This window comes from Notamacropus eugenii, chromosome 5 (genome assembly GCF_028372415.1).
Source record: "Notamacropus eugenii isolate mMacEug1 chromosome 5, mMacEug1.pri_v2, whole genome shotgun sequence".
Lineage (NCBI taxonomy): Eukaryota > Metazoa > Chordata > Mammalia > Diprotodontia > Macropodidae > Notamacropus > Notamacropus eugenii.
In genome coordinates this window covers 52,525,086-52,542,941 of record NC_092876.1, presented here as the reverse complement: position 1 = coordinate 52,542,941, position 17,856 = coordinate 52,525,086, and the positions used below count along the sequence as shown (strand labels likewise).

The following is a 17,856-nucleotide window of genomic DNA, read 5'->3' as shown; positions in this document are numbered from 1 at the left end:
GATGATGACGATGAATGTGATGATGATGATGATGATGATGATGATGATGATGATGATGATGATGATGATGAGAGATGGATGATTGGATCTATTTTTAGGAAAAATCTATTTGGAAGCTGTGTGGAGAATGGACTGGAGAGGGGAGAGACTGAAGGCAAAGATATAATTAAGAGACTATTTGCCATAATTCAGCTAAGAGATGGTGATGGGCTGAACTCTGAGATAAAGCTACATGAGTGGAGAGGAAAAAAATAAAACATATCAAGATATTGTGGAAGTGAGATCGACAAGACTTGGCAGTTGATTGAATGAGGGAGAAAAAAGAGGGTCAAAGATGGTTCCAAGTTTGTGAAGATGGGAGATCAGAAGGATGCTCATGCCATCAGCAGGGAGGGGGACTTCCCACCCCATCGCCATGAATTTGCCCCATGCTTCCAAGAACTGTTCATTAGACCTCAGTGTATATCACTGTTCTGATCCTGTTTTCATCGCTCTAATGTCTTCCCTTATTTCTTTGTGATTCTTCCTACCCTGTCCCAATAACAAAGAAATTATATTTATTACACAAATACAAGAAAGATCGATGACTTCATGACCATAAAGACCACCCAGTATGGAATCTGTCTCCACAAATGCACATTTGTAGTAGCTGAATTCTAGTGAATTACTAGAGGCACAAGGAGGGAAAATGACTTACCCTGAGGTCCTGTACCAGTGAGTGTCAAAGTAGGATCTGAACCCAGGACTGGCTGACTCTAAGCCCAGTACTCTCTACTACTCTCTAATGCCTCACAGCAGATGCTGAAGGGATGTTGATGATGTAGAAGGTAAACTAAGCAATAAGCAATTCAAGTCTTTAGAAAAAGCCTACTATGACTCAATCATGATGTTAGATCATGATTGCCTTATGCTAGATGGGTCCTCTTCAAATAAATAGTCTTTGTCCTGAAAAAGCTCCCATTGTAATGGAGGGGATGCAATTTATACACATATCTCAGTCCTAGGTGGCACAGTGAGTGCCAATGTTAAACATGAAGCATGGAAGACCTGAGTTCAAATCCTATCTAAGACACTTTAAGTAGCTCTGTGAACCCTGAGCAAATTAATTCACCTCCCTCCACCTCTGTTTTGTTATCTGTAAAATGGGGATGATAATAGCAACTACCTCACAGGATTCTTATGAAGATCGAACGAGTAAAGCATTTTTCAAACTCTGAAGTGCTAAAAAAATAATCTAGCTATTATTATTATACCAGTAAGCCAGAACTAAGTACTTATATGAAGTAAATACAAGGTAATTGTGGCTTGGGAGAGTCACTAACAAGAGAGGAACTCAGGAGTATTAAGGGGAGGAGGTTGCATCTGAGCTGAACCTTGAAAGATGCTGCTAAAAGATTCTGAAAGCAGAGGTGAGGAGTTTGTCCTTTGTTCTAGAAAAAGAGAGTCATGGAAGTTTCTTGAGTAGGGGAGGGACATGGAGAGAACTATATATATGCTTCCTTACTAAGTTGTCTTTTGCAGAAGGGAGAATTGAGGCAAAAAAGCAACACTTTCTGATAAAACGGAATCAGGAGACCTACATTCCCCTTATAAGGCTCCAGCTTATAAATTTAGAACTGGAAGGAACCTTAGAGGTCACTGGGTCTAACCTGTTTTTTGATAAGGAAACTGAGACTCAGAGAGGTTAAATTACTTAGCCAAACCCACACAAGCAATAAGTAGCAGAACTAGGATTTGAACCCAAGTCTGGGCTCTAAATCCCATGATCCTTCTACTAGGCCATGTGGACTCTCTGGAAAATGTTTGGGCCTCAGGTCCAGGTCTCAGTTTCCATTTCCATCAAGGGAGAGGATCGGATTGGATGACTTCAAAGACATCTTCCAGCTCTAGGTTTTCTAGGATTCTATTGTAACCTTAGGGGTCATCACATTAGGTTTAGGTCTGATGAGGCAGATTTTAAAAGGCCTCATAATCCACAGTAATTCTGTTCTTGCAAGTTATAGTTATGAAAGCTCAGAATGGTTTATGATTGCAGGCTGAAGGATGGAGATCTTAGAAAGATTACTTTCTTCTGTAGGGTTCCTGGAGCTGTCCCAAGCCCTCTGGTCCTGAATGTTAGCACACAAGAAAATACAAGATAGATTTAGAGATGTTTAAAGAAATAAGATTAGATTAATCAGATGTGGCCTTTAAATGAATAAAAGGATATGCTTAGGAGGGGGCGCCTCCCCACCCTCTGAAGGAAGGCAGGGAGTAGGGCTCAAGACCACTAACTCCTTCCTTCTGTTTTCTATAAGAATTTCCTGTCACCTGAGCAAGGGCCTATGATTTTTTTTTTAATCTTAGATTTCCCACTTGTCTCTCTGATTTTTAACTCTCACTGTCTTGTTAGGAGGCTTTGGTGTTTGGAAGAAGGAACAGCCACTAGGTGACATATTCACACCGCTGTTTCATGAGTCATGACACCACCTGGTCACCTTGCTCATGTCCTCTCTCCCCATGTGCTTTCCTCTCCAGATCCTCCACAAAACTCATACTTGTAGGGAAAAGAAATGGCACCCTCTAGTCCTGATCTCATATTAGCTTCCTCAATAATAATGATGATGATGGTGATGGCAGTGCTTTAAGTGTTTTACATATTTTACCTCATTTGATACTCACAACAACTGTGAGAGATAGGTAGGCCTACCTAATTTATAAATGAGGGAACTGAGGCAGACAAAGGTTAAGTAACTTGCCCAGGGTTGCACATCTAAGCAATGCCTGAGGCTGGATTTGAACTCAGGTCTTTCTGATTCCAGGCCCAGCGTTCCACCCATCCTATCACCCAGGCTGGGAAAAAAAATACAGCTCCCAGAGTCTTTGTAGTCTGAGACTTCCCCAAGAGTGTTACACTCTGAATGAAAACCAGGTAGGAAGAATGAAAAGTCTGTCCAATTTGGAGGCTGGATTAGATGGTAATGATGGTGATGCTGGTATGAGCTAACATTTATATAGCTGAGCTTATAGTTCCTTCGTTGATCCCATCCTGAACTAGCAAACTCTGTAAGTTTGCTAGACTGTAATCCCTTCAGGAGCAGGGAGGGTGCCAGCTAAATTATGTCTCTCTTCTGGTGCCTAGCACAGTACTCTATGTACTAGCTATATACTAGAGGGCAACTAGCTTTTGAAGTGATTAGTGCGAGGTCTGGAATCAAGAAGACTCATCTCCCTGAGTTCAAATCTGGTCTCAGACATTTACTAGCTGTGTAACCCTGGGCAAGTCACTTCATCCTGTTTGCCTCAGTTTTCTCACCTGTAAAATGAAATGGAGAAGGAAATGGCAAACCACTACAGTATCTTTGCCAAGAAAACCCCAATGGGGTCATGAAGAATCAGACACAAGTGAAAAGAAAACCCAACCTGATGAGACTGTCAGAGCTAGAAAGATCATAAAGACCATCAAGTTCAGTCTCCTCATCTTGTAAATGAGAAAACTGAGGCTCAGAAAGGGTAAGTCTTTGTTACTCCTTCCTTTGGTTCTCTTGATCTCTGCTGCTTCCTTGTTTCACCTACTTTGGAGTTCCCCTCCTCAGTCCACTTCTCCTTCCACCCAGGCTCAGCTCCTTCCTCAGTGTCTCCATCCCCTCAGCAATTTCCTCTATAGCCTCTTCAGGGATCCCCCTAGAAGGACTATAAAGATCCCCCTATAAAATCCCCCTGTTAATTTTGTGTTATTTAGTCATTTCAGTCATGTCCAACTCTTTGTGACCCCATTTGGGGTTTTCTTGGTAGAGATTCTAGAGTGGATTGCCATTCCTTCTCCAACTCATTTGACAGATGAGGAAACTGAGGCAAACAGGGTAAAGTGACTTGATTAGGGTCACCCAGCTAACAAGTGTTTGAGGTGGGATTTGAACTCATGGAGGTGAGTCTTCTTGATTTCCAGCATGGAGCTGTATCCAATGCCCCTCCCAGTTGCCCACAGATAGTATATATTCTATGTATAAAAAGGAAAGCCTACTGAATTTCATATCAAGGGACCTAAACTCAATTGCTTCCTCAACTACATTCTCCCTCTCTGACCTTGAGGAAGTGAGTTAACCTCACTGGGCATCAGTTTTCTCCTTTAAAAAACAAAGGGGTTGAATCTCTCGGGCCCCTTCCCCAAAGCATCTGTGATCCTTTGAATGAATGAAATTGGAATAGGACACATGACAGATTACAGAATGAAAAAACATTACATTGACAGTTTGGTGTTTTTTTTCTTTTTCCTGCTTCCTCTTGAGTGAGATTTTCACCATGAAGAAAAATCCAGGGTGTTTCATAAGCACTTGCTGTGTCACCTGAGTTCAGAAGCAAAGGAGAGACTGGAAGCAGAGTCAGGCTCCTGCTGGAGGCAGTAAGTCCCACGCCAGGAGTCAAGGAGAGGAATTTGCCCTATTAGGTCTTCTCAGGGCAGAAGGAAGGCAGACTCACCTGAGCCCCTGAATGCTCTGCCCTACCTCCCTGCTTCCAATCTCTGTGCCATCTGCCTGGAATGTGCTCCTTCCTTATCTCCCCCTCTTACAATGCTTAGCTTCCTTCAAAGTTCAGCTCATGTAGCAACTCTTACAGGAAACCATTCCTAAGTATCAGGGCTCCATCTCCTTAAATTAGCACATATAAGTGACTGAGTCTATGGGTTGTACGCCCCTAATAGAATATAGGCTCCTTGAGACAAGAGACTGTTTTTCCTTTGTCTTTGTATTCCCCGGTATCAATCCCGTGACTTACACATAATAGGTAATTATTAGATGCTTGTTGGATGCTCTCGGGAATGATAGCCACCATCAAGCATTTGACAGGCCACTGTGGAAAGATGAGACTTTCCCCTTGGCCCCAGAGGACAGAATTACAGCCATGGGTAGCAAGTATAAAGAGGCAGATTTAGTTTTAATGTATGGGGAAAAAATTTCCTAACAAAGAAATTTTTTCTAATTTTTCCTAACAAAACCTTAGGCAAATAATTTAAATTCTCTGGGTCTTCATTTCCTCACCTGTAAAATGAGGGTTGGACTAGGCAGCCTCCTTAGAGGCCTTCCAGCTCAAATTCCTAGCCTCTGAAACACCAGTGGGAATCTTGACCAGTGTTTACCAAGCCATTTGAGCTTTGGTAAAAGGGCAATCTGTTCTAGGTACCCCAAAAGTAGTGTAGACACCCCAGAGGGAACCTCTTTTACCTCAAGATGAAAGAAGATCTGTCCCCACAGGACTCCTCACTGGCAAGGAACAGACCAAATGGAGATTCATCTTAATCTACTATCCTCTGTGTCACCATCTATTTCGGGAGAATGGCAAATATTCAGTCTTCTCAGGCTTGGGTGTCAGCTGCTTCCATGAAGTCATTAGTCAAAGGGAGATGGGACTCGGAGAAAACTGGCAGAGTTCTGAGAAAGCCTTAGATGGGAAGCTGAGCTTTACCATGCCAGGGTGGCTAACAGGCCCCTTCAGGATAGTTGGGTCATCCCTCTCTCCACCATGCTAAATGTGGAGCTAGGCTCAGAAGAGAGATAGCTATTCCCTAGCTCTCCTGAGCCTAGAACAAGATGAACAGTTATGGAAGACAGAAGAGAGGACGGGTATGTTTGGAAGGACCATCCTCAAGCTCTGTAGACAAAGATGGCACCTTCCTTCAGTTAGGAAGATCTCATTGACCCAACCATTTAAAGAGGTTGTGTAGTCTGGGCCAGACTTTACTCTCCAGATTTCTCCAGCATCTTTCAGCTGCCTTGTCCTTCTGCCTCTATAACCTCATTCTACTGGTGAACATTAGAGGCCTCCATTTTGAGTAAGGGTCCAGAGCAGCCACCATTTATTCTTCAGACTTCACAGTCATGGCCCAGCCAGAATACCTTTTTCCTCACCCCTATCCCACTTTCTCCCTCCCCAGAACAAAACTCAGTTTTCTGGTCACTTCTTTTCTATGGGTTTTGTCTTCTCCCATTAGTATGTAAGCTCCCTGAAGGCAGGCACTGGCTTTTTTTATTTGTATTTGTATCCCTAGCACTTGGTGCATGCAGTGCCTGGCACATAGTAAGCCCTTAATAAATGCTTCTTGACTTGGCTTGGGCTAATCACTTAACCTCTCATCTATACAATGAGAAGATTGGACAAAGTGATCTAAGGCCCCTTTCATCTCCAGTGGTTTATGATTCTGTGATTCTCTGGGCCCCAGTTTTCTCCAGTAATAAAAAGGAGTTGGATCAGACCTTGATTTCATGGTTTCTGGGAACTTTGATGGGAAAAAAAATGTATCTTCAGTGACACACAGCAGATAGATCTCCAGGCCTGGAGTCAGGAAGACCTGAGTTTAAATCTGGCCTTAGACACTTACTAGCTATGTGACCTGGGGCAAGTCACTTAACCCTGTTTGCCTCAGCTTTCTCATCTGTAAAATGAGCTGAAGAAGTAAGTAACAAACCTCTCCAGTATGTCTGCCAGGAAAACCCCAAATAAGGTCACGAAGAATCAGATATGATTGAAAAAGCGAATGAACTGAAAAGTAAAATTTCACAGTTCCTTCAGTTATGAATTTGGATAACCAACATTATTTTGAGAAAGGGGTCCATTGGATTCACCAGACTGCCAAAGGGGTTCAAGTCCCAAGAAAGATTAAGACCCTGTAATCCAGAAAACTGTCTATAGTCAGAAGGCTCCTGCTATCAAGCCTGGGTTCTAAGACTTTCTTCCTCTGTGATCTTGGACTCTAATCCCCTCCATTTTCATATCTGTGACTGACTGACAGACTCAATGAATGAATGAATGAAAAGGAATCTACTCTTTACTATGGCCAAAAAATATGCTAATCACTAAGAATTCAAAAACAAGCAAGCAAGCCAGTCCCTGGCCTCAAAAAGCTTATGCTCTAATACTTGGGGAAGATAAAAACATAAAGAGGAAATAGAGTTGGAAAGTCAGAGGAGGACAGTACATGTTTGGCAGAATAATGGCATGGTGGCCTGGTTCTTATCAAGGTGGTAACAATAACAATAATAGTAGTAATTTGTTGTTTAGTCATTTCAGTTGTGTCTGACTTTTCATGACCCCATTTGGGGTTTTCTTGACCAAGATACTGGAGTGGTTTACCATTTCCTTCTCCAGCTTGTTTGACAGATGAGGAAACTGAGGCAAATGGGGTGAAGGGATTTGTCCAGGGTCACACAACTAGTAAGTGTCCAAGACTGGAAGAGTCTTCCTGACTCCAGATCCAGGACACTATCCACTGCACCACCTAGCAGCCCAACAGTAGTAAGGGCCAGCATTGACAGAGTGCCTTAAGGTTTGCAAAGAATCTTACACATATATCAGTTTATCCTCACAACTACCTTGGGTTGTAGGTGCCGTGATTATCTCCATTTTACAGATGGGAAAACTGAGGCAGATAAAGGTTAAGTGACTTGCCCATGGTCACACAGCTGGTAAAAACTGGATTTAAACTCAGGGACCCAAGCCCTGTTCCACAGCTTTTCTGTCAGAGCCCAAGGTCACAGAATCGGGAACCCAAGTCCCATTGGTCAGAGAACTGTAGGGGATATGGTTTGAAGCTGGCCAGAAAGTGGTATTATAGTCAAGTCAGAAAGCTCGCCTGTCAGAGCCCAATGCACTAGAAGCAGAGTGCACATTCTGGTGGTGGGAGAGGAGGGCCAGAGTATAAGCATCAGAGCTTAGAAATGACTGGGGAGGATCAAATGGGAATTATGAGAACTTTCCCTCCCTACTTTGTAGGGTGATTGTGAAGATCAAATGACATCAGGTATTAAAATGCCACATAATAAATGAATCACTGTGTTTAGTAGCCAGCAACTCAATAAAGACTTTGAACCAAAGTGAAATTTTAATAACAGTTCACCTCTATATAATGCTATGAGAGGTTCACAAAGAGCTTTGAAGTCCACCTTTTTCTTTGCTAGCATTGTTCCCCCTGGAAGATCATTCCACCCCCTTTTTCTGATTGGTCAGTTCTCCTTGAAACCTCCATGTTCGGGAAAGTGCCCAAGCCAACCATGTTCTCTCCTTTGTTTCTCTCTGGGCTCCGCTCCTGACATTCTGGGCTGCTTTTTCCTCCATTAGTCAATAGGCTTTTTAGCCTGGAAGTTCCATCTTCCCCTGAGACCACTCCACCTCTACAGTCTTCTGACTGCTTAGTTCCTCCCATAATGTCCATTTGAAGACGGCTGCCCTGGTCAGTCATATTTACTACTGGCTTTTTGGATTTCTTTCCCCATCCCCTTTTAACTTGATTTTCTATATCATCCTCCCTCATTATGGTAAGCTCCTTGAGGGCAGGAATTGTCTTCTGCTTCTCTTTCCATTCTGTGTGCTTAGTACAATGTCTGGCGCATACTACTTACTAAATGCTTTTTTGACTTGATCTACCAATATAAACCTTGGAAGGGTTTCCCTGCTTGGGTTTGCCACAAGATCCAACACAGCAGAAATAGAACTGGACAGAGAGGCCGAGGACCTGGGCTCCAGTCCTGACTTTGCCAGTAAGGACCCGTGTGACCTCGAGCGAGTTACTTCTGGGTTCCGGGTTCTTCCAACTCTAAAAGGATCCGCCTGGGATCCCTTCCATGATTTGGGTCTCATTGTCATTCACTATATGTGAGTTAGTGTGACCCTGACTGCTAGCCCTGGGCTTAGCTTCATGTTCTTGAATTTATTTTGAGAAATTTTGCATACACACACACACATGTATATACCATGTAAGATGCATATATGGCATATACATACATGCACATATATACACATATGTGTATGTACACATACACACGTGCATATACTACATATATGTGTATTGTATATACATACATATATATACTTACCATATACATTTATATACATGGTCTCCTTGAGGGCAGGCCTTGTTTCCTTTTTGTCTTCAGATCTCCAGCCCCTCGCGCATAACCCAGCATCCTAGGTGTTTGGGGATTGATTGATTCATTGACTGATTGAGGGTGAAAGCAGAAAGGGAACAAAAAGCCAGCTACTGTCTTTACTCACAGTTAGCCCAGGGCAATCTGAATTTAGATTCTCTGTTGTATAAGAATGTTAGATCCTATTGTGGCTTCTGCTGCAGCTCAGCCTTGCTCAGTACTTAGTGTGTGTTCAGGGAAGGCAAATGCATTTAAATATTTGGCACAGCCAGATATAATCTGTTGCTGCAAAGAGAGAGAGAGAGAGCAGACAAGCTGGAACTGGGCAGGTGTGACCATATCAATGAAAAACCCAGAGATTCTAGAAATAACTTTTGTGGGGAGGGGAGTCTTTCTCAGGAAACCTAGGCTGGATCAGTGTGACCTCTTCAGTAACAGGAGAGAGTCTGGGACATCCCCAGGGCTTGGACTGGGCGATAGGCCAGAACCAGGGCAGGACATTCTGATGGGGTAAGGTTGACTAGAGCTCTGGCTGGTACAGGGTAGGCAGGGCTTCACTCCAGCACACCAGCATGGTGGGGGTCTCTTTCTCCCCTCACCTGGATTCCCAGGCCTCTAGCTCAGCAGCCCTGATGTCCCATCACAGCTTTATCTGTACTCTCAGAGTCCTTCCCAGAACTGAACTTACCCCAGATAGAGATACAGCTGCTCATGTCTCTGAGTTTGACGTCCCTGGTCCTGCTTGTTCCCGCTTGACCCTAGGGAGCTGAGTAGATGAGGACTAAATAATTGAGGTCAAAAGCAAATGAAAACTATTTGTGGTTTAATCCATAACTGGACTTAGCAACACCTCCATTGTCTTCAACCTGGGTTTGAGTGCCTCCACTACTCACTAGCTGTGTGACCATGGGGAAATCACTTAACCTTTCTGGGCTCATTTTGTTTATATAAAAAATGGGGCTAATCTTACTTTCAGGACTAATATTGTAAGGTTATCGTGAGAATCAAATAAGCATATAAAGGCCTTTTCTAACTATTACTACTAATAGCGAACATTTCTGCTTTTCACTTTAAGATTTGCAAAATATATTCTCATTTGATCTTTACAACATCCCGGAGAGGGAGGGAGAGGGAGGGAGAGGGAGGGAGACGGAGGAAAGAGAGAGGAAAGAAAGAGGGGGAGAGAGAGAGAAAAAGAGAGAGAGAGAGAGACAGACAGAGAGACAGAGACAAAGACAGAGAGACACAGAGAGACAGAGACAGAGAAAGACAGAGAGAGAGGGAGAGAGTGGGAGAGGGGGAGAGGGAGAGGAAAGAGAGATAGGGAGAGGGAGGAAAGAAAGAGGGGAGAAAGAGAGAGGGAGGAAGGAGAGGGAGAGGAAAGAGAGATAGGGAGAGGGAGGAAAGAAAGAGGGGAGAAAGAGAGAGGGAGGAAGGAGAGGGAGAGGAAAGAGAGATAGGGAGAGGGAGGAAAGAAAGAGGGGGAGAGAGAGAGAAAAAGAGAGAGAGAGAGACAGAGACAGAGAGACAGAGACAGAGAGACAGAGACAAAGACAGAGAGAGAGGGAGAGAGTGGGAGAGGAAAGAGAGAAAAGGAGAGGAGAGAGAGGACAGAGTAGAGAGAAGGGAGAGAAAGAGAGATGATGATGAGAGAGAGAGATAAATAGTAGGTAGAAACAGAAAGATATCTAAATTGATAGGTAGGTAAATAATAGATACAGATAGGTAAGTAGACAGATAGAGGTGGAGAAATAGGTAACTAGACAGAATTTATTAAGCACTTACTATGTATCAGGCACCATGCTAATTGGTGGAAATACAAATGCAAGAAAAATGAAAAATGGTCCCTCTCCTCAAGGAGCTTATACTCTAATGGGGAGTTGGAATTGGGGAGAGGTGGCTAGGGAGAGAGGAAAGGTCCCTCTAAGGGGACAAAGTGGAAAAGTGCAGAAAGTCAGGAGGATTCTGGGCAGAGAATCCCCAATCAGAGGAGGAGGCCAGAGGGATGCAGGCAAGATGAAGAGATTGCTTTTTCCTGGGTCACACCAGGAGTGTCAGAGGCCAAATCCAGCACTGTCTCCAGTATACCACACTGCCTTCTAAAGATGTAACTGATGCTTGGGTAAGTCCTTTGAAGATCTCAAAGGAGTATGTGTCTGTGGTTATTCTTACCATATCATTGGGACAGGTATTTTGAGGGCCAGTTGAATAAGTTACATGTGGACCTTCTGAAGAGGCAGGGTTGCTGATATAGAGACCTCAGCTAGCCTTTCAGCAGACCAGCCTCTCCTCCCTTGGGGCAGCTAGGTGGTGCAGTGGATAGGGCACCAGTGCAGGAGTCAGGAGGACCTGAGTTCAAATCTCACCTCAGACACTTGACACTCACTAGCTGTGTGACCTTGGGCAAGTCACTTAACCCCAATTGCCTCATCCTGGGTCATCTCCCGTCATCCTGATGAATATCTGGTCACTGGATTCAGATGGCTCTGGAGGAGAAGTGAGGATGGTGACCTGCACAGCCCTCCCTCACTCAAAGCAAAGTCAAGTGCAAGTCATGTCATTATTTCTCTGACGGCATGGTCTTCTTCAGCAACGAAGGACGAACACATTCTCCTCCCTACCATCCCAGCTAGGTCTTCCACTTCTCTGTCTTTTTTCAAGTCACCTTTGAAGCGATGAGCCGAGTGACAGCTTGATTCAGGAGGCTACTCTCATATCTCTGCCAGGGCTGAATGCCAGGTACTGTGCCCAGGACATGTCCCAAAGAACAGAAGGAGAGATCTGTGCTTATCCCTGGGAGTGAAGTGTCCAGGAGATTTACACGGTATTCAGGAGTCTGACTAGTAGCAGCTAGATGGTGACCTCCAAAGTCCTGAGTCTGGATCTGATTTCAGTCATTCCTAGGACTTTCATCCTAAGCTTAATCCCCGTACCTTTTAAACATTAAAGCCCCATGCTCTGCCTGGGATGAAACAGAGCTATGGAATGAGGGTTGGATCTGGAAGCAGAAGGCCTGGATTTGGATCCTGGTGATGTGGGGCAAATCATTTTGCCTTCACTTTTAGTTTCTTTCTCTGTATAAATCTGAGGATTGGACCTTGGATGACGGTCACAGTCCCTCCCAGTTCTAAATCCTTGTGTTGTCCTTTGTTGCCGAAGAAGACCATGCCATCAGAGAAATAATGACATGATTTGCACTTGACTTTGTTCTGAGTGAGGGAGGGCTGTGCAGGTCACCAGCCTCACTTCTCCTCCAGAGCCATCTGAATCCAGTGACCAGATATTCATCAGGATGACTGGAGATGACCCAGGATGGGCCCTTTAGGCCAAGGTCTTTGCAGGTATTTACTTAGGGTGAGGTAACGCCCATTCGTTGAATAGGCCTGTTTAAGAAGTAGCCAGGGCATGGCCCCTCGTATAATTCTATGGAATAATAAAACCACAGCATCATCCAATTAGAGAAGAGAGGGACTCTAGAGGTCATTTAGTCCCATTTTACAGATGAATAAACTGAGGCCCCGTGAGGCAAAGTCACTTGTCCCATAGTCACCTAGCCAGGGAGCATTAGATGTGGCATTCAAGTCAAGGTCTTCTCAGAAGCCAGTGTTCAACCCCCTACAGCATTAGTAACCAGCTCATTTTATAGATGAAGAAACTAGACCCATGAGAGGTGAGGGGGCAGAGGAGCAGTGGGATACAAGGCAAGGCACCCCGGATTTGGATTTGGAGGACCTGAGTTCAAAGCTGATTTTTGCCAGTTACTATCCATGAAATCTTGGATAAGTCACTTAACCTGGATCCTCAGTTTCCTTTTCTAGAAACTGCCATATCTGGAATCTGGATAAGGCAACTTCTCCAGTCTCTTCCCTTTCTAAATCTATAATCCTATGATGTGACTGGCAGTCAAGGGGCAAAGTCAGGATTTCAACCCAGGTCCTATGCTCCTGAATCCAGGGCTCCATCTTCTATCCCAGGCTGAATCTTCTGTCTGTCTCTCTGCACCTTTGTCCCAGAAGCTCTTACCTCCATGGGTTTCTTGTGAGCACGCTTGTAGCAATAGATGAAATGTGAGACCTGCTTTTTGGAAAGAGCCGATCTGTCCTGAGTCACACCTCCATCTCTGGCACTGAGACTGACGCAATACACAAAAGTCAACTTGTGAAGGTGGCAGGCCAGTGTAGACTCAAAGGCCTTTAATTAGCTGGCCTTATTTTTAAGTTAATAATAAATAGGCAGTTGAGTGGTGCAGTGGGAAGGAGTGATGGAGCTTGGAGCTGAGTTCAGATCCAACCCCAGATGCTAGCTGTGTGACCCTAGGCAAGTCAACTAATAGTCAACAAACATTATTGAACACCTACTGTGTGCCAAGCACTGGGCCAAAAGGCAGGCCCTGCTCTTGAGCTCACATCCTAGAATTCCCTTCTTCTCTTAGGTCTCCTGGCATCTTTAAGAGATTTAGCTGAAATTCTACCTTCTGCAGAAGACCTTTCCTAGTCTCTTCCACCAGTGCTTTCCTCTCTGTACATAGTTATTTCTATATTGTCTCCCTTTGGAATCTCAGCTTCTTCAGGGCAGGAGCTGTCTTTGCCTTTCTTAATATCTCTAGGGTATATGCTCTAGTGCATACATGGTTGTGTTATTCAGTCTTTTTTATTGTGTCTAACTCTTTGTGACCTCATTTTGGATTTTCTTACTAAAATGGTTTGCTAGTTGCTTCTTCAGTTCGTTTTACAGATGAGGAAACTGAGACAAACAGGGTAAAGTGACTTGCCCAAAGTCACAATTAGTAAGTATCTGAGGTCAGATTTGAACTCAGAAAGATGAGTCTTCTGACTAGACCCAGTACTCTATCCAGTGCACCACTTAGCTGCCCTAAAAATTGCTGTTGAGTCTTGTCTTACTCGATGTGACCCCATTTGGGGTTTTCTTGGCCAAGACACTGGAGTGGTTTGTCATTTCCTTCTCCAGCTCATTTTACAGAGGAGAAAACTGAGGCAAACAGGGTGAAATGACTCACCCATGGTCACCCAGCTAGTAAGTTTCTGAGGCCAGATTTGAACTCGGGAAGATTAGTCTTCCTGAATGTAGGTTCAACACTATAATATAGTATATAGGCCCATAGTAAATGCTTTTTAAAAAATGGTTCTCGATTGATAAATAACTGTACTGAACTTGTGGATTAGAAGGAAGATGGTAGCTTTACCAGAGGTTTTAGTTTCAAGCAGCTCAAAATGGGGAGTGTATTCTTATTTATTATGAAAACAGATTAAAACTGGGCAAGGGCATAGTAAGGAGGAAGTAAGAATCTTCATCCTCACTTTTCAGATTAAGAAATGGATATTCCTTAGGACATTATTGGGTAGCTCTTTGTATACTCCTAACTCCCTCCCCATAAAACATGCATATACACACGTGTATACACACACACACACACACACAAATCCATGTACACCATTTGTTCAAAGCATTTTAAGTGGTCTGAGAAAATCTTTGGTCCCTTTAAGGAAAAAAGGAAGTCATACTCTCAAATTGGAGATTAGAAGAATCTATTCCAGTAAAGCTTCTCGATATCAAACTTGAGCTTTGATTAAGGAGATGACTCAGGAGCATGTGATTGCTATCTCAAGCACTGGAAGGGTCGCTATGTGAAAGAGGGATTAGCTTTGTTGCAGTTGGCCCCAGAAGACAGGATGGGGAGCAACAGTGGGTGGAAGCTGCAGAGAGGTTTAGACTGGATGACAGAAAACACTTCCTAATTATTCAAGCCCTTCCTTAGTGGACTGGGCTACTTGGCTGATGATCACTTGTTCATGGATTTGGGGAGAGGGCATTCTGATTCAATCATGGGTTTGACGAATCGGCTTCTGGGGTTCCTTCCAGCTCTGAGGGTCTGTGAACTGTGTGGACAATTGCATGCCTACTGTCTAGGAAGGAAAAAAGGAATCATTCTCTGTGTTTCCCATTCTTTCATTTATTCATTAATCTTAGCCATCGCTTAGCACCATGCCTTTCATATAGTAGGAGCTTAATAAGTGCTTAGTGACATGTTGACTTGACTTTCTATCTCTTTTGACCTTTCCTGTATCTCATCATTCTTGTCTTTCTGGGACTGAGATGTGGCAATTCAGAGTGTCCGCCTATATGGACCCCTAACGACCTTTTTGTTATTCCATAGTAGAGTATCTTCATTAGCCATCTCATAGCTCCTTATGTCAGAGTGGAAAAAGCATTCTATTGGGGTTCAGATCTCACCTCAGACACTTACCAGCTACGTGTCCTGAAACAGATCACTTGATCTGAGTTTTAGTATCCCATCGGTAAAATAGAGGTGATGGGAGCTCCTGCTGCCTCTTAACGATTGTTGTGAGGTTCAAATGGGATGGTGTATGTGATGCTTAAAGTAATCTATAAATATCTGTTGCTATTAGTGCTTTTTTAGTGTCTGTTTCTTCATCTGTAAAGTGGGGATAATGATGGCTCCCACTTCATTGGCTTGTTGTGAGGATCAAAGAGAGATGATACATATAAAATTTCCTTGCAAACCTTAAAGCACTGTATGAATAAATACCAATTTTTATCTGAGTTAGCTTGCGTGTGTCACTGATTTTCTCTAGGCTTGATTTTGCTCTGAAATTACAGACCTGGAACTGAAGGGAATCTCAGAATTCTCTGGTCCAACCCCCTTATTTTACAGATGAGGAAACTGAAGTCCAGAGAAGTTAAGTGACTTATCCAGAGTAACTCAGGTAATTTTTCAATTGTTTTTTCAGTCCAGTTTGACTCTTCATGACCCCATTTGGGGTTTGCTTGGTAAAGATGCTGGAGTATTTGGCATGTCCTTTTCTGGCTCACTTGACAAATGAGGAAACTGAGGCAAAGAGGGTTAAGTGATTGCCCAGGGTCACACAGTGAGTAAGCATCTGTGGCTGGATTTGAACTCAGGAAGGTGAGTGTTCCTGACTCTAGGCCTGGCACTGTGCCACTAGCTGCCCCAACTCAGGTAACAACAGCTGGCATTTGCATATGACACTTTAAGGTTTACAAGAATGGTATATATTGAATTGAGAGTTGACTTCAAAGGCAGAAGACTAGATTTCCATCCTACCTCTGATTTGTACTGGCTTATTGTACCAGGTGACTCAAAGATGGTATTATAGAGCCTTTGCCAATTTTCAGTGATAGAGGGAGTTTGCAGTACCAATGTCTTTGCAATACCAAGTCTTGTCTAAAATTTTTTAAAGGTTTGCATAGTGCTGTACACATATTATCTAATTTCATCCTCACAAAAACTTGAGTTCGGTATTACAGGTCTAATTATTCCTATTTTATAAATAAGAAAACTGAGGCAAGATAGGATGAGCAATTTGCCCAAGGTTTTGTGGGTTACAAATAGAATAGCTGGGAATGGAACCCAGCACTATTTCTACCAAATAATCTCTTCAGTCCTTTCCAGTTCTAAATCCTATGGTTGAATAATAGATGGATTCTAAACTTTCTTCTCTGCCTGTTTTTTTTTCTCCCCCATTAGGCCTCAGTGAAATCCAGTGCTCCCTGCCCATGGAAAACAGAAGAATCTTCCTGCATGAGCTGTCTGAAGCCAGTTTTAGTGAGTGCAAATTCAGCCTGTCCTTGACCGACCTCTTCATCATCATCTTCTCAGGCGTGGCCGTGTCCATTGCCGCCATCATCTCCAGCTTCTTCCTGGCCACTGTGGTCCAGTGCTTCCAGAGATGTGCTCCCAACAAAGATACAGAGGATGAAGATGAAGAAGAGGATGACTGACCAGGGATCTCCTTGCACTTTGTGTCCAAGGACCCAAGTCAGGAGCCCATCTCAGAAGAAAGAAGGGAAAATGGTGGCTACTGGAGAGTATCGTCTGCCATCAGTGCAAGGTCAGCAAGACCTTTCTTCCTCCTCTAGACTTTGAAGTCTCAGATCCAGTTGGCATGGCTGGTGGCCTTTATTCTGAGGGCTTAGAAGTCAGCAGAAAGAGAGGGGCCCAAGGGAACCGTCCCTTTGTTGTCCAGCCTCTGAGAAAAGCCATGCCCTGGGTTGGGTCTACAAGGAGAGCAAAGGTCAAAGCAAGCTTCCTGCCTGAGGATGAGGAGGCCCAAACTATAGAAGACTTATAGCCTTTGACCACAACGATGATTTGAGTCCATTCATTTCTCACTGACCCCACTGAGGTACTGGCTGTGGTGGGGTGGGACGAAAACATCCTCCACCTCCCAAGTGACAGCTTGGGGTTCAAGGCCAGAGCCAGACTGACTGGAGCACTGTGATTTGGAGTCATGAAGACTCAGGGAGGCCCACTGTCTCAATTTCCTCATCTATACAATGGGGACAGTCACAGCACCTACCTCACAGGGTTGTTGTGAGGGTCAGAGGAGATAACGTGCGTCAAGTGCTTTGCAAACTCTAAGGCACTCTTATAAATGTTTGATATTATTAGCGTTCCAATGCTAAATAGCAGAGAACTTGCTTCAGAAACTAGAAGATCTAGGTGCTAGCCTTGCCCCTGCCTCATACTGACAAGGGACTTAGCCTCTTAGTGCCCCAGGCAGCTCCCTAAGTCTTGGACCAGGTGGTGATCTGAAATGGAAGAGAAAGTTATTTCCCAGGAGTTCACAATAGCAATGAAATCACACGCCTGATTCCCCCCTGAAGAAATGATTATCGTCATAGTTCTCATTGGAGGCAAGAAGTAAACACATTTTTTTATAAAAAATAAGCCACAAGAGTCAGTTAATGACTTGAGCTAATGGGTTAGATTTTGAAATCTAGCATTTTAAGGGGAGAACAAATGAGCTACTGATCCCACCCAGGGAAAGTAGCTAAGTATCAGCAGTACCAGCTAATATCTTGGGTGGAGGAGAGAAGATACAAAAGGGGATTGGGTGAAGTCGGTAAAACGCTCTCTTCATCTACAAAATCAGTTTGTAGAACCAAGGAATTGCAG

At 43.8% G+C, this 17,856-nt stretch overlaps 1 protein-coding gene across 1 annotated transcript in view; it reads left to right on the top strand.

The window, feature by feature from the left end:
* Positions 1 to 17,625, top strand: part of LRRC38 (leucine rich repeat containing 38) — a 44,247-nt gene extending 26,622 nt beyond the window's left edge. Inside the window, exon 2 of the mRNA XM_072608922.1 lies at positions 16,426 to 17,625. Coding sequence (XP_072465023.1) covers positions 16,426 to 16,679 — 254 coding nt within the window. The 3' untranslated portion in view covers positions 16,680 to 17,625. The remainder of the gene's footprint in view (positions 1 to 16,425) is intronic.
* The last annotated feature ends 231 nt before the right edge of the window (positions 17,626 to 17,856 follow it).